General features: G+C 34.0%; 1 protein-coding gene across 20 annotated transcripts in view; it reads left to right on the forward strand.

The window, feature by feature from the left end:
* Positions 1–23,977, forward strand: part of LOC129574234 (neuronal calcium sensor 2) — a 94,528-nt gene extending 70,551 nt beyond the window's left edge. For 19 of the 20 annotated variants that reach the window (XM_055455905.1, XM_055455908.1, XM_055455916.1 and 16 more), the window contains 2 exons: positions 869–1,050; positions 1,629–7,495. In XM_055455905.1, the coding sequence (XP_055311880.1) occupies positions 869–1,045 (177 nt within the window). In that variant the 3' untranslated portion in view covers positions 1,046–1,050; positions 1,629–7,495. Of the gene's footprint in view, positions 1–868; positions 1,051–1,628; positions 7,496–23,762 lie in introns of those variants that run through there. The other variant, XM_055455906.1, reaches the window with a different exon arrangement.
* Positions 23,978–25,313: the final 1,336 nt, after the last annotated feature.

Raw genomic sequence — 25,313 nt, forward strand, 5'->3', positions numbered from 1 at the left:
GCAAAATTGTCGTGGCACGCTGAAAATCCCACTGATTTTTTTTTTTTTTCTAATTATATTTGGGTAAATTCCAGCGTGCTACGACAATTTTGCACCGTAAGTACGCTAAAATACCGCTTCAGGCGCCTGAGTTAGCAAATTCAGCTCAGCTCAGGCCTACTCAGCAGTAAATATGCAATCTCTGATTTTGTTTATGTTTGTAATTGATTATCTTTTCGATATGATGGAAAAACGGCGATGATATTGTTCATTTCGTCGGATGGCTGGTGGTGATGTGTAATTCATTTTTTCTCTAACCCAGCACATATATACGTACATTACATGTTGTCACATGTTTTAATGTGAAGTAATAAAATATCTGTCCGATATTAAATATGTACTTGTTTGTTGGATCCGTATGCATTCAGGCTATTCAATACACTCGATGTTGTTTTTATATGGTCACAAGTCTCACTTTGCATTGGCTATCGTTCGTTGTACAGCCATACACATTGTGAGCTAGCCATTTTTGAATTGACATAGTCATAACATGGAAATGGGCTATCAACATGTGAAATAAAATGTGAATTACTATGATTCCATTCGAAATAAAATGCTTTCGTTGCAACAACTAGCAAAGCATAACATACACAAACCAATTCTCGGTAGCAAAGTTTCTTTACGAAATGGTTTTTTTTGTTGGCCAGCATGAATTTGAAATATTTGTTTTACCGTCGTATAACATTCACATTTGAACTGTGTATAGCAAATTAATTTTGATGTTGAAACTATGCAATCGCTTGCACATTCATCCAACCATCTGAAAATATAAACGTTGAGTGTTCATTTTTCGTTAAAATACTAATTTCATTTATTTATTGAATTACAGGCAATTTATGACATGTTGGGCGCGTGTTCGTCAAACCGACCGGCTGACTCGGCGGAAGAGCGTGCCAAAAATATATTCGCCAAAATGGATGAAAACAACGATGGACAATTAACTCAAGAAGAATTTTTGAAGGGATGCTTACAAGATGAAGAGCTGTCGAAAATGCTTGCACCATAAGTATCGTACGTAACATGCTTATAGCACATAAAAATTGCATGTGATAGTTTAGTATGCACGCTCCGAACATCACGCCAGGAATTATGCTATTATATTTATACATTGAAACCAAAACAGAAACTCGCTGGAGTCTTATTTCATGAATGTTGTACGGCTTACGGCAAAGGCTATACAATGTGCTCTGTCATAGAGTGTTCGAACTTTGTATTCATATAACAAATGTTGGTGCGTCTTGTTCGAGAAGCAACTGAACATTCCATTTTTTGATGTTGTGTGCTCACTTACACAATTCAAACGCCAGAGAATCTCTTTGCCAGAATGCACTTTTTGTGGACAATATGATTCTCTGTCTATTGACGCTTGTTACACACGGCGAAAATCAATTCAAGCAAAAAGCATCGAACAGGAAATCGTTTCAACACGTGCTTACGATTGAAGTAGAATTTCGTAGTGTTCGTCTCAAAGCAAACGTCTCTTTCAATCAATCAACAACCATTTCACAACTTTCAAGAACAAAACAATCATCTTCTACGTTTGTTTGACTCTTTCTTTCTCGTTTTTTTTTTCTTCTCTCTCTTCACAGGTAAAAGAAAAAGCTCATCAAGACACACAGCTTCAATATGATTGCAAAAACGCAGCGTTTAATGATCGAATCAAAAACATTTCTGTTTACTTCTGATGCATAATTTTGGTTTCATTTAAATTCAAATCTGATGAAATATACGTTAATCCACCAACAAAATACTATAACACATTTGAAAGATACACACCGTTGAAAAAGCGTCGGCATTGTACTATTTGCAAACGCCAACGTCCTTTTGACGAACAGTTACATACAGGCAACAATATCATATGAAAAAAAAAACCATACCTTTGCTAGCGAATAGAATAGAAAAAAAAACAGGAGACTTCTAACATGAAATTACGAAGTCTCATTATTCACAAACACACACACGCAGAGAAATAGAGAGACGGGTAGTGTTGTAATGTTGGGTAAAAGATTTCCAAAATATAAGTACTTATTGAAAGACACAATTAAATAATATGAAAATTGGTAGGTAGTCCGTATGTGCTATATTTTCATTGTCATCCGCCATCCACCTTCAACTTATGAAAGCAATCAACCGATTTCTCACATGTTTCTTTTACAATATATTCAAATATAAGCGTATATGTTTTGATTAACTGGGAGGAATAGATTTTCTGTTTTGTGCATTCTCGTCTAGAAAACTTGTCACAAAACAAACCAATGCGTGCAAAGATGCGACCAATGCGAACTATGAATATATTTAAAACATAAATAATGTACACACTCTCGGTTCGAATTCATCGGCATTTGGCCACGATATGTCCAGATCTCCTATCCGATAGAAATATTCAAGCAGATATTTATATTTATGAGCGAGCTCCCTGGATATGTTTCTCTTCACATGGCCAATATTTCTCACCACTTGGTCAACTGTACTCTTACAAACACATCCACATACGTATATATAAATATTCATATTTAAACAAACTAAAATATATTTAAAAAAAAATCGATGATATTGTGTGTTATGGCTAGATGTCTATGTTTTTAAAGAATAATTTTCGAATCTGATTTTAGCAGCATTTTGTTTGAGCATTTTAGTGGACACTTGTTCTTGTTTATTTTTTTTTACCATTACAATTAACTTTCATTTGAGACATGATATTTTAAAAAATTTGTAGATTTTAATTCGAATAATTTCATTTCTACAAAGCATTGTCTTCAATTGTGAAATACTTGATATTATTCATTGGAATACTACGATTTATAGGATGAATTCATGCCACTCTTTTTCCGCAAACGCAAAACTGTACTAGTTAGGAAATGTTCATATTGCACCGAACAACTCTTCTACTTAAGAATTACACACAAAATGACATTGCATTTGAGAAAAAAGAAATCATTGAACGCGCTGCTAACACAGGCAAATCAACCATACCAAATAAATTGTGCACCAAAAAGAGAAAAAGAAAATCAGCGGGCAAAAATATAACAAAAAATCATTCGAAGAAAAAAAAAATATTAACACGAACAAAATCTCTATCACCTAAAACATTTAATATTTAAAAGGCATAATTATACAATCTATGGATATTAACATACAAATAATTAAAGTCTAATTAAAAATAATGAATTAAAAATTGAAAAATTAAAACAATCAAGCAAACAAACGTAATCGTTATTGTGATTGCAGCATACATAATGGAATAATTTTGTCAAAGTTGAAATGTAAAATGCGCTGCAACTGTATGCAAAAAGAGGCAATTCAATCATTTGACATGGTACAGTTGTTACACCTTGACAACTCGAACTCTTTATTTCACAACGTATGCAAATATTTAGCATGAAGAGGGGGATAAGCTGTAGACCATCAAATATCTTGTATTCAATTCGAGTATTTCACACCCTCCACTTATGACAATGGCTGTTATTTTGCCGAATTTCATTCCGAATGCTCGAATTATTTACATATTTCATTCTACGCGTTGAATAAAAACTGAGATGACACTAGCCATCACTGTTTTGACGTTGAGCAATATGCGAAACAATTTGAAGTTGAAGTGCATTCGAATTGTGTGAATTCTGTTCAATTCGCGAATGGATGACTCCTCTAGATAAGAGAAAAACATGTCAAATATTTCATATTATTCAGTTGAATGCGCTCAATATTCACATTTAAATCCACTTTGTATGCGTATTCTATTTTTCAATGTTTTCCATTGAAATTAGTCGTCTTTTCCGTGTTTTGCAAATGGAACAAACAAAAAAAAAGTAATAAAAAAAAGGTTTACCAAATAAATCATACTTGAGGGACACAAACAAAAAGCCATTTGAGATTCTGATTTCAAAAATGGTTCATATTCCGTTTGGTTTTTTGAAAACGAGATATAAATTGAGTCTGTACAACGGAGTAATAAAACTCGAGTGAAAAGAAACGGTTTGTATGCAAAATCGAAAAATACAAACCAGTTTTTAATACGTTTTTGCATGGAAAGAACTAATTTTTCGTTTGAAAAAAAAAACAAAAAATATGAATCGTTTTTGAAGTCAGAGTCCCATTTATTCACTTAGACATTTCTATAAAAAAAATGAAAGTTTTAATGATATTTTCTTAATGGATAATTAGCGAATGCAATCTCTGATTGACAGACGGAGAGCTACGAACATCGAACGATTGTTCGATTGCTCGTTTGCTCGATCGCTGTCTTTCGTTTCTCGATCCGTGATAATATTGTCGGACATATTTGCACATTTTAGACCAATTAATGAGCTCGATTTACATGCACATATGGGCATGCAATCACTTGACACTTTTGTCGCTTAAACTCTTTTATTTTTTTTAAATCAATTCGAAATTTAGCAGCCAAAAACGAAGATCGAAATGACGTCATTCAAATAACCCGGTATATGCGTAGCTTTACTTTATCCTTTCGTTGTGTGTTCGTTTATTCAAAACGATGACCGAGGAAAAAATGGGTAAATAAAAGCTTCATATATAAGTGATGTTTCGATGCGGCATAATAACAAACAGTCGAAATGGATTTGATTTATTTCGATTTTTAGCTATCCCCTTATAATGACAACTCTCAATCAATTATACTGGAAATTTACACTCAAACACTCACACAAATCAGCTTTGTTTAAAGCATTTCGACCTATAGTTCTTTTTAAGTCACGTAACCAAATGAAAACCAAACAATTTACACAGAAAACATATTTAAAACCAAATATTTGCTTTATTTCAACCAGGCAACGTCTTCTCTTTTTTTATATGCATATTTAGATGTAAAAAAAATGAATTAAATAAAATTATATATTTAAAATGAACGTCAGAATAGATTTTCGGCATTGGACTAGGGTGCACCGCCATAGGTTCGGTATTTCATTTGAGTTACATCACTTTCGCAATTCAATACTTGCGGATCCCATACAAATCAAATCGAATTATGCATTATCGTATGATTTTCTACAATCAAACCGATGTGCAGAGATGACTGAAGCGCACCCAAGTGCGCTAGAGCGCACTCGAGAGCACTAGTGTTGTTTTTTTTTCGTTGTTTTTTTCGTTCTATACCTTTTTGGCCAAAAATTTTTTTTCTATCAATATTTTGTCTAAAATAACAAAGAATACGTTTTCTGCCCTGAAATGAGAGCTGGTATTCGCATTGTGCGATCACACGCACTTAGTCATTGCGCATATTAGCTCTATTTCACAATCGATACTTTTGGGGATTTTTCTTTACATACACCAAAGTAAATGTGGTTTTTCAAAAGCCATTCTTCGTTATGTTAGACAAAATATTGATACACCTTTTTTAGCCAAAAAGATAAAGTAGAACGAAGAAAATAACAAAAGAAACAACACAAATGCTCGAGTGCGCTTCAGTCATCTCTGCCGATGTGCTTGTCACATGCCGAAAACTATTTCTACTTAATTCTATAACATGAACATTTGTAAAAAAAAACTATTAAGAATTCTATTTTCGCGTTAAACTAAAAGAAAAAAAAAGAATCTATTTGATAAAAATGAAGGAGAACTTAAACTTGAATTAAGTATGAAGGAAATTAATTAACAACAAACAACATGAACAAGAAGAAAACAACAACAAAACAAATTATAGGGTAATCTACTACTTTTGCGCACCATTCGATTTTTACGTACAATTTTACGGCTATTTCTCACTTAGTTGGATGGATAGATAAAATTTAAAAATAAATTTAAATTATATTTACGATAAATAATTGTAATAAGATTCGAACTTATAGACAAAAGAAACAAAAATAACACATACACACACTCACTCACATAACAGAGAATCATTTGCATAAATGTGAAAGAACAATCATCAAACTGAAACAATTTTGTTTTCATAACATCAATTATTTCAAAGCTTTCAAACATTTATGTCACACAGAAATATAGATAATGGAGGAAAAAAATGGAAAAAAAAGTTTTGTCTCTTTAAGTCACTATATGTCCTATTGTCTGCTCTCCAATTTGAACAAAAAAAAAACATTCTCTTCCTATGAAATTTTGCATGTGCAAAGTTTTTGTCTATTTTTAACGCTAACCAAATGGCAAATCCAAATCAAATCGATAAAATATTCTATTCTCTATTCCAATCATTTTGGAACTGCGTTTATTGGAATTTTTTTTTGATTTAATACAGCCAACGAATCGAAAAATGCCAACAAAACCGAACATTCGCAACCGGTGACATCGAACTTCGTACAAATATTTTACCGAATGTATTTAAGATATCCCGAAGAATGTTTTATGGCAAAAAAAATTGAAGCCCTCGACTGGATCAGATACGACAACCGTGACAATGATTGGTTCGAAATTGGGTAGATAGCAATCAATATTTGTGGAAATCGACGGTTTTACATTTGAACAAATATCAATCATTCGTGTAAAAATAAATAAAACGTGTAAAATTTGCAAACTGACACCCTCTCACCTTTGGATTTTCGTTTAAAATTACGACCAGAATGGGAATTTTTCTAACAACTTTCAAAGAATTGCAAGTCTGCGTTACAATTTGAGGCTCGAATGGCGTAACTATCCCATAAACTCTTTTTATTCGGGTAGGACATCATGAACATGCTGCTAGAGTATTTGTACGGATTTTGATGTTACCCCGTATTTTATATTATAAAAGTATATATTTCAATCTATACAAACAAAGATCTCTTCACCATTTACTGCATCACTGTTGATGTTTCATAACTTATTCATTTTCATTTCATACACAAAATATGATATACTTTCAAATCAAGTTTTGAATGCCTTCTCTTCTTTTTCGATACCTGTACACCTGTTTTGTTCTCTTTTTTAACACTTTTCTACGATTATAAACAAAAAAAAATACATAAAAATATTATGATAAAGATCTATATGATGTTAACTGGATTTAAAAAAAAGTGTATGATACACACTAAGAATTCACCAACTCTAGTGAAAAGAAATAAGGAAAACTTCGAGAGCAAAATACACACACACAAAAAACACATACACACACTCAACAAGAACAAATGAATAGACATACCAATGAAAGTTTATGTAGCATATTAATCGGGTTATTTATATATTAAAGGCATTTGAAAAGTAAAAAAAAGCAAACAAAAAAATGATATCATGAACAACAACAAGAACAAAAACTATCGAATTATTTAATGAAGTAATATTTAAATGCAACACAACTATGCATGTTTCATGCCACGTAAAAACTCTTCAAACTTGAAATAGTTGATTTAAGTATTATTATTATTATTACAATACCCTTTGCTGATATACAATCTAATTAATGTGAAACAAACACACAAAACACACATTGTACAAGTTTTGCAACAGGAAACCAAGTCAAAAATCGATAAGAAGAGATGGGTATATAACGGATGATCAAATTAAAAGAATAAAAGGGGAAAAAGAGAAAGGGGAAAAATTTAGAAGGAAAAAAAAAACGATGGCTCGGAATGGAGAAGAAAAGAGAGAAGGTGCAAATGGCAAACCGGGTATTTTCTAATTTATGTTTTAGATCACAACTGCAATAAAAAAAAACTTCACACATTCTCAATAGTAGTATTATTACGGTACGACAATGTATTTTACTTTTTAATACATATGGCTTTCTGTGTTTGTGATTGGCTGATGTATAAAACGGGATATTGGTCCGAATATGATGTGTCGTTTTCTTTCTCTTAATTGAGTTTCCTGTTTTACTCGTTTTCAAACAAACATATTATAAAAAATAATATATTGCAAAGTAAATCATCAAGAGACGTGAGAATGGTTGATGTCATCACGAAGAACTGTACGAACCATCAAGAGAACGATGATATTATTTCAGTTTACCGACGAATGAATGAATGGCGGCGAATAAGAAAGAAAAAAGAGAAAAACAAATGGCCACGATTATTCGCGGTCATTTATTATCACTTTTCGTGCTAGTTCCGCATTTAGTGTGCCTCATTCAATATATAATATTCTGGGGATATCTCATTTCCATGTCTAATGCCAGCGATTTTATCCGGCGCTTATGATAAGTGGGAATATTTGAAAATTGACAATGCAATGTATGGAGATTCAGATGGCTACTCAACGATTAAGCTACACGACAATTTCCATTGTAATCACATTTCACCACATATAATTTCGTTTGGGCTCGAGTAAATACCATATATTTTCTCTCTCTCTCTCTCTCTCTCTCTCTCTCTCTCTCTCTCTCTCTTATTTCTTCGCTCGCATTCTGTATGATATATAACTGACATCATTTTTCATTTTGCCTGACACTTGGATTGCATTTGCTCAACGGTCGCCTACATTTGTTTCAGCTTCGAAAATGATTTTGTTAAACTGTTATGTTTCTCTTTTTGTTCGGTAATGAAATATAGCATTATCATCCAATTGTCATTAATTATATTTTTATCACCCATAAGAATGAGTTTGGCTGGCAGCTGATCCAGACGTGGTTATGAAAAATATTGAGAGTATACCTATAAATTGCTTATTTTCTTCATTTTTGTTTGCTGTTTCATCTCAACTATTATATAGAAATGGATTTTGAACATCAAAGATGGTCTGCCTATGAGCCACCAACGAGGTTCCGTAAAAATGGACTAAAACTGAAGTTTTATCCCATACTCAGCATAATAGAACACAAACAAATATAGAATTTTGCGATAGACAAGCTAACGTAGCTAAAAATTTCATCAATTGAGAAAATATTGAAATTTTTGTTCATTTTTTTTTTATTTAGTTTTTGTTTGTTCAATTTTTTTTCATAACAAGAACATCAACGAAAAGGAGCCAATAAACTTAACTCGATGAGGTATTAAGTTTCGGTCGACATTATTATTGCACGTTCATACACTTGCAGCCTCAATTAATTACCACTCCTTGGCTGGAATTCTACGACATTCCACCAAAATCGTTCGGAATTATTTTTTTCGTACATTGGAGTGAAAGAGAGAGATTCCACTAATTTTCATCCATCCACCGGAATTATTTCGACATCATTCGACATGATTCGAGTTATCGGAATAATTCCGGTGGAGAGATGAAAATTAGTGGAATCTCTCTCTTTCACTCCAATATAGTCTTACGTACGAAAAAAATAATTCCGAACGATTTTAGTAGAATGTCGTAGAATTCCAACCCTGAACAACTTTAAGGCCCATACGCATAGCGATTTGCGTGCATAAAAGGCATTTCCAACAATGACTGTTCGCTTTCGACAATGATATTTGTCGCATTTTTTTTTCAAAATCCTAGGAATGAATGGAGAGATAGCATCGTAATGAATGTATTGATTCATTTGAGTTGTTTCTGGTCCATCTTAAAATAAATACCTTAAAATGAACAAAGTATGCCTTTTCTCTTCGATTTTATCACGCTTAGGTCTTTATAGTGAAAAATAATATGTATTTCCATCTCGTACAATTTTAATCAAAAACACATTTACACATTCTATTTGATCTCTTTACTAAATGTGTACAATGTACATATGCGCTTAACATCACAACTACGTATATGAGCGTCCAATTTTCTAGCGCCACCTTACTGTAACGAAGTAAAATGTTTTGTGTAATTCTGTATAATCATTTACACTTCGCAATCATCCAGCATGGCATCACTCACTGACTCGCGCCAAACAACGACTTGCGAGTAAGAATTTCAGCGAATGAACGAAGGAACTCGATCCGACAAAACTTTAGATACGCACTCTATATGCACCTTTCATTTATCTATTTTCCATTGTCTGGTTGTGGAATTACAATCACGAAAAAGTAGCAGCGCCCCAAAACTGAATGCTAACCTGTAACACATATAAAGTAAAAATGAAGAAAAATATCTGTCGGTTTTTTTTTGCAGACAGTTAGACAGAAAGAGAGAGGTGAGACACAAGAAAATGACTAACATAAGTTGATGTCGAAAAGATTTTCACAACATGCAAAAAGAGGGGAAACAAAAATGTATACATCTTATACTGACAAATTGAAATTGCACAGGGAAAATGTGAAAAATTTCACTTGAAACAGAAACAATCATTAGTTTAACACGTTTAGCATTGTACGTAGTTGTAGTGAACATAGAGACCGTGCTGTAATTAGATAGTTGTACCCAAGTGTAATAGCACGGTTAAGCTAATGAAAGTGCTCATTGGCAAGCGGCCTCATACTTACCAAGCGACTAATACACTCGCGCACTGCAACTCATCATCTTTGCCGTAAATTCGGCTATGCACACATTCCGCTGGATGTCACAGCACGAATACGGCGTAAACATACGCCAAATTTTAAACAATTATTTCGAGATTATTTTCAATGTTATCATACGAACTCAAAAAACACCGCCCGAGTGTCAATAGAAAAGGCAGATGCAGCAACAATGGGATCGAATTGTTGTGACCGTAGAACATTTGCTAGTAGACATTTTAGTATGATATTTTTTGTATCTTCAAGATAAGCCGTCGATTTGGAGCCACTTGACAATCATTGAATCATATTAAATGCATCTCGTCATTTCGACCAGTATCTACTATTCATTTTATAGTCGTATAAAAGTAGGTAAACCATGGTAAGATAATTTTAAACTGAGCCGCAATCAGGTTTGACTTACCGATTCTCTTTTTTGTATGACCAGGATATCTAAGAGTGCGAGTGTGAGAGGGGATTATGTTTTTTTCTTCGATTTTTGAAAATGCGAGTATGTTCTTTGACGATTTGGTTTGCATGAAAGAAGAATATATTTGGGCTGTTGCGATTTTTGCGGAACTGTTAAGAGATGAAGGAGAATCGTATGCAGCAAAGTTATAGAGAAGCTTGAGTAAAAAACCTAAATTGGAAAAAATCACGACAACACCCTTAAAATGAATATATTCTCCTTTGATCATTTTAAAGTCGAAGGAAACTTATTCTCGTCTTTCATAACAAAGTCAGGGAAGCATACTCTACTGTCAATCTCACCACATCACGTGTCACAATATTGAAAAACCGAGAATGTTTCACAAAAAACATTTAAATTCGACTGTACAGCAAAAGTTGCTCTGATATGTGGCCGTTCAAATGGCCGATGAGCATCAAACGCTACAGACTTGAACAGAACCAAATGTTACAAATTCTGATATATCCAAGCATCAGAACAAGTTAAAGGTGTCCACATTCATGGTACAGCAAACACCTAATGACATTCTCACATTTATATTTATGATTCTACGAATTTCTACCATATTTTCACACTAACACAATCAAAATGTCCATTGTACATGCTGGTTGTCTGTGCCATTGCTTACCCTGTTCATCGAATTTACGGATTATCTCACAAAATTTTATGTCTCGTACTTTTCTTCGTACAGATGCGTGCTCAATTCCCTAGAGCCGCCCGTTGATGATCTTGTTTGCATTTTCTTCCAACCAATCCGACTGGCAAGTAAAGCGAAATGTGCTCTGAAAAAAAGTAAAAAAAAGTAGAACGCAGTATATTTAAAAGTATTATTATGAAAGCGAATGAATTCATCTAGGGGCTTTTAAGTCAAAATATACATTCTTATTTGTGTGAATATTTCGTGAATATTGCATATAATCCGTGTATATTATTCACCATATTCACAGAATATACACAGCATGTAAAAAATATGTGTTTACGGCAATGTCGAATCTTTGTTACCGATCGTGAATATGAGGTGTATATTTCATGAATATCGTGTATATTCCGTGAATATGGTGCATATTTTGCCAGCATTGTGAATATTTCGTATGACTGTCATATATGGTGTATATTTCTTGGATGGAATATACATGGAAGCCCCTAGGAATTCATTCAAATGAGTTTCATTTCGAACCGATTTGAATACGACGGAATGTACGAAGAAAATACACAAAAACACATTCTCACTGCCGAATGATAGAAACGACCAAAATGGCATTAGTCTTTGTCTACGTTCCCCGTTAAGTTGTTACAATTGAAACGGTGCCAGCACGAGTTAAACAAAGTGCACCGAGTATTCATTTCGCCGTACCAAGAAATGCCACATTAAAAACTGATGACAATTTTTTGCTTTTCTGCTTATTTCAGTACTTTGCCCTGTTCATTTTTGTGGGTTCGAAATGCGATGCATTAAACAGCATCGTATTTTTAATTGCTTTCAGACGTTGCCCGTAATCGCATGCCAAATTGAAAATGGCACTTACACAAAGAAATATATGCGGCGATGCAGTTTGCAATTGTATTGCATACCCATACCCGAACATAGCCACAATATGAATAGTTTTTCGAATGTCTGACATCATCAGCATTTAAGGCTGTGGACTATGAGTTTTCATCTGCACACCAAATGACTGACGACGTGACACCATTGGGAGCAAGCGAACAGGAGTGAGCGAACGAGCGAGTAAGCATGCATGCAAGCTAGAAAAACAAGAGCGCCCGTAATATTTTATGTAGAGTAAATGTTCAGTGCACACAAAAGCGTAAAGAAAAACGAAAAATCGACTTAATCGCATATTCTCTTTCGCAGAGTCTTGCGATAAGCAGCAAATGGAATAGAAAATGTGCATGGCACCGAGGAAAAGAGTACACTAAATGAACTTGCCTTATCCGAAATTGACAAATATAAGCCATATCGGCATTGATGGTCGCAACAGAATGGGACACAACCAAACCCATATAAAAACTTGTGAAAGAGACGGTGCACACAGTAAAGAATGAAAAACCCCATAAATTTTAAAAGAAAATTTAAAGTTATGTTGAAAGTTACCATATTTAAATTTTGAATTTCAAATTCGAAATGTCGTAACTGATTTCCTTACGCCCTGTTTGATGTGTGTGCACGCTTGCGACAGAGGGTGTGGTATTTCTTCTACTTTTTTTTTTTATTCGTGGAGTATCGGTGTGTATTGTAGAACATGAATTCAACGCTTGGTGATTTTTCATTTTATTGTTCCATCTTAAGATGGGGGATGGATGTAAGTCAACTGCCAAACCAAAAGTATTCCATCAATCTTCGAATGATACGATGAGCGATACTATGGTGCAACTTTTCCATTAAATCATTGCCTTTAACAATAGCCAATCATGCATGGCTCATCTGTCTCGCATGGCATTGTACTTTATTATGTTTTGCCCATTACCAGAGACCGCGGGAATCATTTCAATCGATAAATCTACAGTTAAATGACATTTGCTGCTGCTCAAAAGCTCAAGCATTATGGACACTTTGCAGTTAGTCACGGGTTTAATTAGCGAAACTCTTCGTAATAAATCGTCGAATTTATTTCTTACATTCATCTGAAAACGTTTTCGGAACTAAACAAATGACCAATTGTATAATGTGCTGACATTTCACATGACTACTAATGACAAACTATAGGGAGTTGTGTATTCACTATCGTTTTGTGGAGAAACTAATTTAAAGTTTGAAGAAATCCTCTTAAGAAAATACAGCACGAATGACAGCTTTGCTCTTTACACCGGTTAATTATGTACCAGTATTTTGATGTAACAGAAATAGCAATTCCATAAAATGACCCATCAGACATCGTACAAAGTTCATGTTAAAGTCAGTTGTTTAATTGAAACAGGTAAAGAATTTAAGAGCTTTCGACAAAAAAAGATCAATGGATTGGGCAAACTGAACGATTCAAAGATTGGATATTCTTCAGCTGATTGGTTAGTGTACAAGTGGCGCTGAAAACATTCGTATTTGATATTATTACATAAAACACGTGAATAAAATCCTGGGCGAGAAGTACTTTAACCTTTATTTATCGGTACAAAATCGAACATTTTTCTATATCCAGAAAAATATAGGGCACGGCAAAATTGAGTCTATGACCCTTTAATAATCTATATCACAAGATTTTTGTGATACTAATTTTTAGCGATAATTCACAGAGTATTATGGTAGATAATTAATTGATTGACAAGTCATTTTACACTAAGAAAAATTTCATGAATTTCATTCGATGAAGAAAACGTTCCACTGGAATACAGTTTCGCATGCGCGGAGTATTGCAATGCTTACGAAGACAGAGGAGAAGCTTGAAGGGAGAAAGAGAGAGTGAGAGAGAGGCGAAGAAAAGCGCACAATTTCAGGCATCCAAATTATTAGGGTTTAATTAAATTTTTCCATTTTTCGGAGCAAACTCATTTCGGATCCTGGTTTAATTAATGTGCTTTCACATCCATCCATCCATTTCCATTCATACCGCATTCAGTCGACAATATAATAGCTGTAGTGTAGCATAGCATTGCAAAATGTCAATTTTTAGCTCCTTACCCTATGCTAAGCGAAGGCCAATACCTCACAGTAGCAGCAACAACAACAACAGCAACAGTACAACTGTTCAATGGGATCCAATGTGAGTGAACTGGAGAGATAAGCGCATATAATAACCGTTTTGCTATCAAGCCATTTCTCGGCTTTGATACTCGAATACTCTTCCAGGCACACCGTAATTTGTATTGTGATGCAAAACTGTTGCCAAACTGAACAGCCGCCGATGGTGTTTTTATTCTGTCTCTCGTGTATCCTACAGAGCACACATACACAATACCATGCGCGAATATCCGTCGATGGAATAGGATTGGATATTGAAATAGCCAACGACATAATATACCAGTGATGGTTTTTCGTTAGCCAGCATTGTCTTAGCTTTGGCTTACACCAACAACTGGTGTAAGCCAATCGTTAGCCAGCTATCTGTTTGAAATGAGTACATTCAAAGTATAACACTTTTTGATTTGAGTATTCTGATTCAAATCATACAAATTAGAAAAAAATTAATATGTTTCAATTAATTTTCAATTTAAAAGTCATTTTTATAATTTGAGTTATTATTTTTTTATTCATTCAAACTCTGACCTGGTGAGTTAAATGTCAGTCACAAACGTCAGTTCAGATGAGTGCGTTCAGTTCATATTGAATTTTTCTCACTGGTCTACACATTCGTTAGCCAGTATACACTTATGCGGCTAATTAGCCTGCTAATTTGTTCTTCACTGCAATATACGTTGCATTTGCGTACGGAATCATTTCCATCGATTGAGTGAAGAAAAAAATCGAAGGAAGTGAGAAAACGCATCGAAATACATACACACCAAACACGATGGTTCAAACTTTTAGAACGGCAATATGAAATTTGGCACTAAAATCCATTTAAGTACCATTTGTACTAGAAAAAGTTCAAAAGGTACTAAATCTACTAAATCACAAATCAAAGCTTCATATGTATTTATTATAGAACTTATGAACTTTTACAGAGCTAATGGTACTAAAACGAAGTTAAGTGTCAAATCTCAACATTGCTAGAATCATTGAGATACACCGTATACACGCACACCAAGAGCAATCAATCAGAGTGGAAAAAAATAAGAATCCGTAACTATTTGATGCTTTAAAAGAGCGAATGAATAGTAGAGGGAACGTGGCAAACACATGGCTTTTCAAAATGAATTGGAATATAAATAATATATGAAACGTTGTATCCCAAATCGACGAAAAAAAAGGAAACGATTGAAACATTCAACCCACGCTCTTTAGTTCGTTCTATCACGTCGTTGCCATGTTACGATTGAATTCATTGTATCGCACACAATAGCAATAACTGAACCAAATCTCAAGCAACATGACCAGGAAAAAAGTTGAGGAAAACATGAAGATGTGACGAATAAAGAAAAATATAGACGTAATAATTTTTCTGTCGAGCCAAAACTTTCCGTATAAAATTGCGGTTGTGTGACCTCATCTAGTGTTGTTGGCACATTTGCCCCGAAAAGCGTCCATTATGCTTTTATTTTCTTACTATTCCCATTCATTCGTCGACCCGGCTATTGCCTTTGGTCCTTACCAACGAATACTTATACACATTGAATATCTCTCCGTCATCGTCATAGACCACACACGCACACATTCAGTTACACCAAACTAACGGAGAGAAACGATACTCAAACACAGAACAAATGAGAACTGAAGCAAAAAGGAAAGACACGCGTAAACACATTTTTCCACATAGATTTCATATCTACATAGGTTCCTAGTGTTACAGCCGAGCATCATTTGCTATTCGATGTAATGAGCAGTTACCCTGAAAAGCGACTTTTGCTCGATTCATTCACTTTCACTTATTGCCCAAAGGAATTCAATATTCAACTCGATTCACGCGCGCGCTCCTCCCTTTTCAAATGATTCAAGAGTTATTTGTGCCGAGAAAGAGAAGAGAAACACACTCACTCATAAACACACAACCGAAATAGACCGAGAAGGAAAGCCCCGAAAGAAAAAAAAAAGCAGGACAGAGGAAAATATAACAACAAACGACCGATTTTCATACAAGTGGAAAAAGGTTTCAATTCTCAATGAACAAAACAAACAGAAAGAATGAAAGCAGGCAGGCGAACAGATGAGACGAAGATGGAGAGCAGCAAGGATAAAAATGAGTTAAAAGAAAGAAATGAGAGTGGCCAAATGAGAGAATATGGTCGAAAATATTGTATAAGCGACAACCTACTATAATTTATCATAATCTGACGTGGACAATCTAAGCTGTGAATAAAAATTTTCAGCCGCCCTTGTTGAGTACTAATGGTCATTGGTAGAAAACCATTAATGTCAATCTTGAATCTTATTCAGCTGTGTATTAGCGCATCTTTTGGGTTTTAATTTGTCATCGAATATGAACAAAAGGCTATGGCAACAGGCCAAACGATCTCCCGATGAAATCGAGGGTCTAAACTGGACTGAAAACGGTTGAGTTATAGATGAACATGAAAAGAAGAGAAAAATCGTTTTTATTAGATGTGACACGAATTTTAGATTTATTGACTGCAGGATGAAAAAAAAGTATGATCAAGCAGAAAATCGCTTTATTTTCACCACTTCAACTGCTCCATTCAATTAAGATATACACACGGTTTAGCTTAGGCTTCGACGATATACCCATTGCCCACATACACATATATACACATTTGAACTCCTTTCAAATAGAGGTGAAATCAACATATCATTTGGTCAATCAATCAATTTTTATATACACATTGTACACAGCTTTAAAGAATAAATATAATATAATAGGATATCGAAAACAGCAAAAGTCTCTACCACAGCAAAACAATTTCAAGTAGGAACAACCGAAAACTAAGCTGAACTAAAAAAGTATAACTTAAGTGAAGATAATACCACACTGAAAGAATTATTCGAATCATGCGAACATTATGAAGAAAACATTTGAAATTTGGTACAGGAGCGTTACATTTTCGTATGAAAAATATTCCTTGACATTTTGGAAATATTCAATAGCGTTCATTGCGACTAAAAGGGCATTTCAGAAATATAACCACATCAAAAGAAGCTATCTACGCTGCGATACAATCTTTCCAAAGAATAATCATTTAAAACTTGCACGAGATATTAAAAACGAATGATTTCACAATCATCGCTCGTACTATATCGAGTGAGTTATACGTGAAACGAACACAGTCAGCAATCCAAATTTAATGATACCGAACCCAAAAAAATCAGAAATTAAAATAACTTCGAGAAACGAGAGATAAACGCCAAGATACGCAGAGCAAAATGGGCATGCTGAAGAAACTTCAAGCAAACAAATGTATTGGATTGGTTTCATTGTAATTAATCAAAAACTGAGCGATATCAAATGAAATCTCTTTTCTCTTTTGCTTTTTTCTCTTTGCATTCCTTATGCAATACGTACCCTATCGTGTGCTTCATATGTATATGTGCCAATTCAAACCGAAAAGACCCATTGTGGATCGGCGAGAAGTGGCGCAATAGTATGTTATTGACGATTTGATAATGATATAAAAACGAAATACAGAAGAACAACGGCATGTGAGTGATTCTATCTCAGATTGAAAAAAAAAATCCTTCTCAAGCCCTGAATTTTCACAATTTATTCAATTGTTTTACTAGCACTTTGGATTTTAGCGATCCACTTCATTTCTCGCATTAATTAAATCTGGTGCACGAATAAACATGCAAACACCAACGATGACAACGATGAAAGAAACAAAGATTGTGCGGTAGAAGGAAAGGGAAGGGAGTGACGATATTAATAATCGCTGAGTCATAATCACTTTCTTAACGCAGAGTGCCTTTACTGGTACCATTATCATAGCATTCTAGCTCACCACACGTACAGGCAATTGTGATGTATGTAGTCAAAATTGCGTTTTCATGAATTATCTTGAATAACATGGAATGTTTTAAGAGTTTCTTTTTATATTGAAAATTTTCGCAGTGAAATAATCCAAATTCGATGTAAACATCCACTCACTCACTGTCAGTTTCTCGGTTACATGTAATTATCTCTTTCCCTCTCTCCCTCTCTCTCTCTCTCTCTCTCTCTCTCTCTTCATGTCCCATCTCTCTTTCTCTGTATTTCCAGAACCGAATATGTTTTCAGCCACTCTTTGATGCATTACAGTTGAACGGTTGTGAATATACCATATGATTTATGATACAATTATTCAGCAAAAAGAAACGAAATCTTAGATCGCACCGGTGGGTGATCGCTTTGTATGCCTCCAATCTAATTTTTCGTTGACATTTGCAATAAGACGCCACCTATCAAAAAAGTTGCAGCTCATGAAACTAGCGGCAATAAACAAATGACTCAAATACTCTCACAACAATGAACTTCACGAAGCGGCGAAAAATGCATAGATAGCGAATGGGTCGAATTTTCAATGAAAAATCATCGATTGGAGCACCCACTGGATCGCAAAGATTTAATTTTCACCTTTGCAAAGTAAAGCATTTGAAAAATAGATTGTAATTAAATGCAACAGATTTGTTTGCCTATCTCTCCTCCAAATCATGGCACTGTCTAGCAACAGCGATTGTGCTGCTAGAAAATGCGGTGGCCAACTATTGAGCGAGTCATCGCACGGAAAGATTCGATTTTACGCGACGTTTGATAGGGATAATCGACGAAATGTCAAAGTGATTGTCCGACTTTCATTACAGCCAGGCTATGCTCTCCTCGTCAGAACAAAATTTTAATCTGATAACGTCAACCATGGAAGTCTCCATGCATGACCATACTCATCAGGCATATAGAAACAACGAAAAAATTTATCTTTTACTAAACCTTATGTGACATGAGCTATGTCACAACTCGTACATATATAAAATTATAAATAAAATATCAGCAGCAAAACTAAACTAGAAAAAGACTTGTGACCAACTAATTTCAGGACTCGTTGCGTCTCACATAAAAATTCATTTGGGAAATGATTAACCCATAGCAGAAAGAAATCAATTCTCTATTTTTGTACAGTAAACTTGAATCAACTTTCGTAGAGAAAACAAAACCATATATACACGAACACACAGTGCAATCTTCAATTTTGAGAGAGAGAAAGCCTTAGTTTTCCCTAATAAAATTTCACATAGTCAATACATGAGTGATATAGTGCTTATTTGCACTTGAATCCGATCCCAAATTCGCAAATTCATATATTTCGATTTTAAATCACCTCTATGTTAACTATATAAAGAAGCTGAAAAGACGGTAGCGCGAAAAATGGTGAAAATTTATATGCCATTCCGGGAAAAAATAATGTGTACTTTCAAAGTGAGTGGAAACACATCAATACCATTGGAGGATCGATATGAATTTCGACAATTTACACATTCTGTAGATTATTTTCTACAGACTATCTGCATTACTTATACAAATACAGATTCTGTATGGGTATGGGACCCATTGGGTATTGGTATAATTTTACTCTCTGTGTTTAAAAGAGCTTTCAAAGTTCAATGTTCAACAGATTGTGTTAACCTTCGCATTTGTGTTTGCTATTTTTACTCGAATGAAGGTATTTATTGTTCAATTCTCGATTTCATTTTATCGCCGGACTTGGAACATGATCCAAAGCTGCAAAGCATATTCCCTATATTCGTACAATTTCTGGGAAAATTGAACGATTCGTCTGAAATGAGAGATAACGCGCGAAATGATTGCCGTGTCAGGAAAGAAATATACGTTGAATATTCACTAGTACTATAAGTGAAAACTGTGTAGAAAAAAGAGGAAAGAAGAAAACGGGTTTAACGGTGGCGTTCGCGCTCGCACACTTTTAACGAACGATAAATTGAGTTTCGTTTTTGTGGGATTTTCTCGTATTGCGGAGACTTTTAATTACTTTAATCAAACACACATCACAAGTATGTTAGGAATGTGAATGTGCGCTGGAGAAAACGATTATATGATTGATGGCATGAGATGGAAGGTAAAATCAGGTTAAATAAATCCACTAAAGCATGGCTTGCTATCAATTTCTGCGATATGGTACTCAGCCAATGTTTACCACAAAAAAGCCACCATATAATCGCTATATGAAAAAAAAACACACACACACATAACAGCAACAACGTGAGAGAAACGTGCTTTTTCACAAGCATCAAGCAATCCAACACCACTTTTATAGTCGCGCATTCACCATTCCACACGAGCTACATAGCGAATTGTATTTGATACTTTTATCCACTCGTTAAATTCAATTAAAAGGCAATGGAAACAGGAACGATTGTTCTTTTCAGCCGCTTGCTGAAATTCCGGGAAGTAAAAAAACACCATTTGTACCCATCGGAATACCAGATTCCTATATGATATTAAAAACAGAACGAACGCCAAATTGAAAATTTTATTAACGACGCTAGACCGTTTGGTATATCCAACCTCATCTCAACGAACGATTTTTTCATTACAGTGTCAGTGTTTCCGTACGTTCGATGTGAAAATAGTTTTTCAATGCTACAAACAATTTGAAATATGTAATAAATGCTACATTAAATACGGTATGGCTACTTTTGATTGCAACAAAACAATACGTCTAACACACAATACAAAGGAAATGTTTTTGGTTTTCTTTTAAATTGGTTGGATAATAATGATTCACCTTTGATTTGAAGGGAATAATGTCCTAATCCAAATCCCAGAAACTCAAGTCACCATCGTCTCTAAGTCATCCTATGTGGGCCTCATGAAAAATCAACATAAACATTGCATGAGCATCCATAGAAAAGTTGTGGGAATATTGTGTCCTTTTTTTTGAGTCCAAGCTCTTTCTTTATGTATCGACCTCGAATCTAGCTTGCATCACCACACAATACAAATGAACTGGCTCGCAGGTGCTGTATTCAATTTCATGAATGTTCCGTTGTGGAAATGTTGCTAATGAAATTTTGTTACCGAAATTTTGTCGTCATTTTTCCACTATTCACTCTTCCCAAACGAAAACATATACATAGAAAAACAACAACGACTTCAGATATAGACTAATCAGCGTCGACGTTCAACAAAATTCGTTCCGCTATTCAACCTTAACGCAATCGAATACATTGGAAGCCGTTTACTTGATTTTTGGGTCAAATTTAAGTGATTCGTGCTTTTTGGACGGTCATCATCAAAGGGATATTGCAACTTTTTTTGACCAGAAAAAACGCCATCTTACGTCGTGCCCGTAAATTATTTCACTGTTCATTTAGATGGTAGAGCTTGAACAAAAGTTCGACACTATGCATAAACTTGGAAAGAGCTTGATAAACTTGATGAAGTACATATATTTTATGGTCGTTGCAATACCCCTATGGTCATCATATAGAACAAAAATATTCCCTTGGTATTTACTGTATTGTAAACCAACGAAATTAGAACATAATTCAAATCACAGCATAGTCTCAAGCTAAACCACTCTCCTAAAATTATACAAATGATTCATATCGGAAGATTTGATTTTTTTTTAGTTCATGCTCTTTCCTAACAACACTTTAACTTCGATGTTTTGCAGAAAATTATAGAGTCTATTTATCCGACTGTTGCAATTGAAAAAAAAATCAAATTAATTCACAAAAAATTCGATATTTGAATTTGCTTTCTGCAATATTTTCACCTAGTTTAGTATTGATGTCAGTGCTTTCTACGTCTACGGCATACACTTGATAAAATGAGTAAATGTTGTTGTCTGCATCATTAAATATCAATAGATGTTTTATTTAATAGGAAAGTAGTGAAAATTCATTTCGAATGTACACATTAATAATGGGCAGTTCATCAAAAATCTATGGTACATTTTTACTGAATACAACCAAAAAAAAGAGCTCTTGAGCATGACTTCAATGAAAAATGATATGAGTCGAAGAAAACTATCAGTCAAAATCCCAAAAGCAGTATAGAAACAAAATGTTTAAAAACTAATTGTTTGAGTTTAAGCAGAATGAAAAAAACAACCATCTACAAATCTATGATTGAGAGTAGACTATGTTATTTTCGCCCTTTCTTGGAACGCGTATTTTGTGTTATTGCCAAAAGTTGTTTTAACTTGAAGATCCACAACTTTGATGAAGATAGTTCTTAGTTATCTCCTGGCAATTATTCAAAATCTGCGACATAAATAGAAATGATATGTATACCTAATTCGAGTTCACTGTTGTGCATCACATAAAACTCTATACTTCGGTTTGAACCTACATCAATTGGACATCTGCATATAATGGGTGATTTAATTTAATTGAATTTTTATTATGGATATTGTGAATCTGAGTTAATTATTTGGGTATTGTGTAATGTGAGATGGTATCTGCCCAAGAGGAAGGGGGAAAAAAGAGAGAGAGAAAAAATGCAGATGAGCAATATATTAAACAATACACCTCTCCGTTAATTCGATGAAAGCATCATTTGATTGAGTCATTTTGATTTGTTTTATGTATTGGATTGTCGAAAGAAAATAGTGAACAAATTACATTTAACTTACATGGACAAATTTTAATCAAGAAAAAAAATGTTTTAACGAAAACACCAAAGACCATACATTTTCTTTACCAGAATACGAAATAGAAATACACTTTTCTAAACAATCTCGAAAATAAGTTTTAAACGTACATCCATGGGATGAAATACATGCGAAATGAAGAAAACAAAAAAAACACTTAATTACTTATTATTATATATAAATGTTGCCGATTTTTATTGTCGAAATGAAATAATTGCTTTTGTTTATGTATTAGCAATAATCATTCGATTAACTAGTAAATCAAGGCACATTTTCATGCTCAAGTCGAGCACATTCACACAAACAGTATTTATTTCACAACGTTGTTTATTTTTTTGTGTTCACCATCGTCGCACACTGAGAAATCATTTTATATTGTTGCATTTGTTATGCTGCGTCAATTGTGAATGTATGCAAAAATGCAAACAATGGCATATTTAAAACAATTCACTGCGCTAATTCAAAATTTATCAAGTTCAATGTTTAAAAAAATAGAATGATTTCTTAGTGTTAAGTATATCCACCTCTCCTCACCCTCAAACAGCAGAATTTAGCGATATAAGTGCAATACTTAAGAGAAGAAAAAAAACACAGAAAGATGAAAAGAGTTTATTTGAAAATATGATTATAGAAAAGCCTACAAATGAAGAATTAACATAAAAAAAAATTATGATACTTAAAGTATAAATGAAATTAAATTTAAATAAAAACGATGAATTCAATCATAACAATCACCAACAAAAATGACTATTGGCCTTAATTTAATCCGTTTAATTTATCCCATTGAAGCGTTCATTTTGGTTATTGTTCATCCGTTTGTAATTGATTTCGATTTTTGATTTGTTTTTCATTACCGATTTATTTATCCAAAAATTTCAATTTTATTTTTGCAGGAAATAACAAAACTTCGAACCGAAAAGCAATTTCGACCATCGAATGACGACTTGAAAACGAATTTCGTAGTTGAAACGTCTCAAGCGACGTGCCTTGACTGATCCAATTGATGAAACCATTGTTAATAATAAAAACACACAACTGGAACATAACATTCTATCATTACTATTGAATATCAAATCAATTAGATTGCATATTGTTTGCGTATAAACATATTACGGTAATTATTCCTTCTATTTTACCATCCAAAGCATCTCTATCTATATCCTCCGAAATAAATGATCGATTTGCATTAATCTCATACAAATAGTAGGATAAAATATTATTTATTTCTCTTTTTTATTAAATATCAAATTAATAATTGAGTTAGTGAAGACAGCAACTTGTTTATTTAATTGATAATTATTTTTTTAAAATGTGTCTAATTTGGAAACCGAATAATTTATTTTGCCAAATTTTCGTTTTCGTGCACATTTTTGTTTATAACTCACCAATCGTACTACATAGACAAATAGCGCCAAAGACAAAAATAAAGAAAAAAACATTGACAAATAAAAATTCCCCTTGAAGCAATGTCATCCGACGTACGGTTCACATTATACAGGTGTTTCAAACATGTGTTTTAAGATTGCTGAGCATCTCAGCATTTCGTAAGGCACGGATATATCCGAGCATATCGACGACGCGTACAGTGGCGTGTGTTGCTACGCGTAGCCGCAACGACTCGACCGGAACGTGTATATTGTTGCTGCGTGCAGCCACATCAACTGAACACACTTCGGTCGAGTCGTTGCGGCTGCACGTAGCAACACACGCCACTGTATTATACAGTATGCGTCATCGATATGCTCGGATATATCCGTGCCTTACGAAATGCTGAGATGCTCAGCAATCTTAAAACACATGTTTGAGGTGTTTAAATGATGCCCGCCAAAAGGCGGCCTTATGCGGTTGAGGGTTAATTATCACGTCTGGCCAATACGCACTGAATGAAAATCCAATTTATTAAAATGCAAATACAGAAAATATCCAACTGTAGACCGAGGGGAAATCACTCTTTGAACTACTTTTCAATTACTTTTTCTATTACTTTTTGGCACGCTATTACTTTAGTAAACTACGAAAGTAATTAGAAGTTTATGTCAAAGTTTGACGTTGTCAAACATTGGTTTTGAAATACCAAAAGATATAAAATTGAGCTTGAAGTAAGTTTTAGTTGAGTATTTTTGAAGGTATAAAATAAATTCTATACAAATTTCTTTTGAGTCATGCCGCATTTGAAAAAAAAACGCAATCGAGCCCACACCAAACTATATTTTTCTATTTTCATTTTATATCATTATTTATTTATCCAAGAATACTTCGGGTATGTGGTTTATGGCGGAAAGACATAACCAAACTATGTCCAAGATGTCTCAATGACATCTAACCTCAATTACTTTTTTCGGGAAAAATTACTTCTCTATTATCATAATTACTTGTGATATTTCAATTACTTTTAAGCAGGGATGGTATGTCGAAAACTCAGGCACGTATTCGACATGTCGAAT

Source organism: Sitodiplosis mosellana, unplaced genomic scaffold, assembly GCF_009176505.1.
Source record: "Sitodiplosis mosellana isolate CC-2019 unplaced genomic scaffold, AAFC_SMos_1.0 Smas_scaffold_6150, whole genome shotgun sequence".
NCBI lineage: Eukaryota > Metazoa > Arthropoda > Insecta > Diptera > Cecidomyiidae > Sitodiplosis > Sitodiplosis mosellana.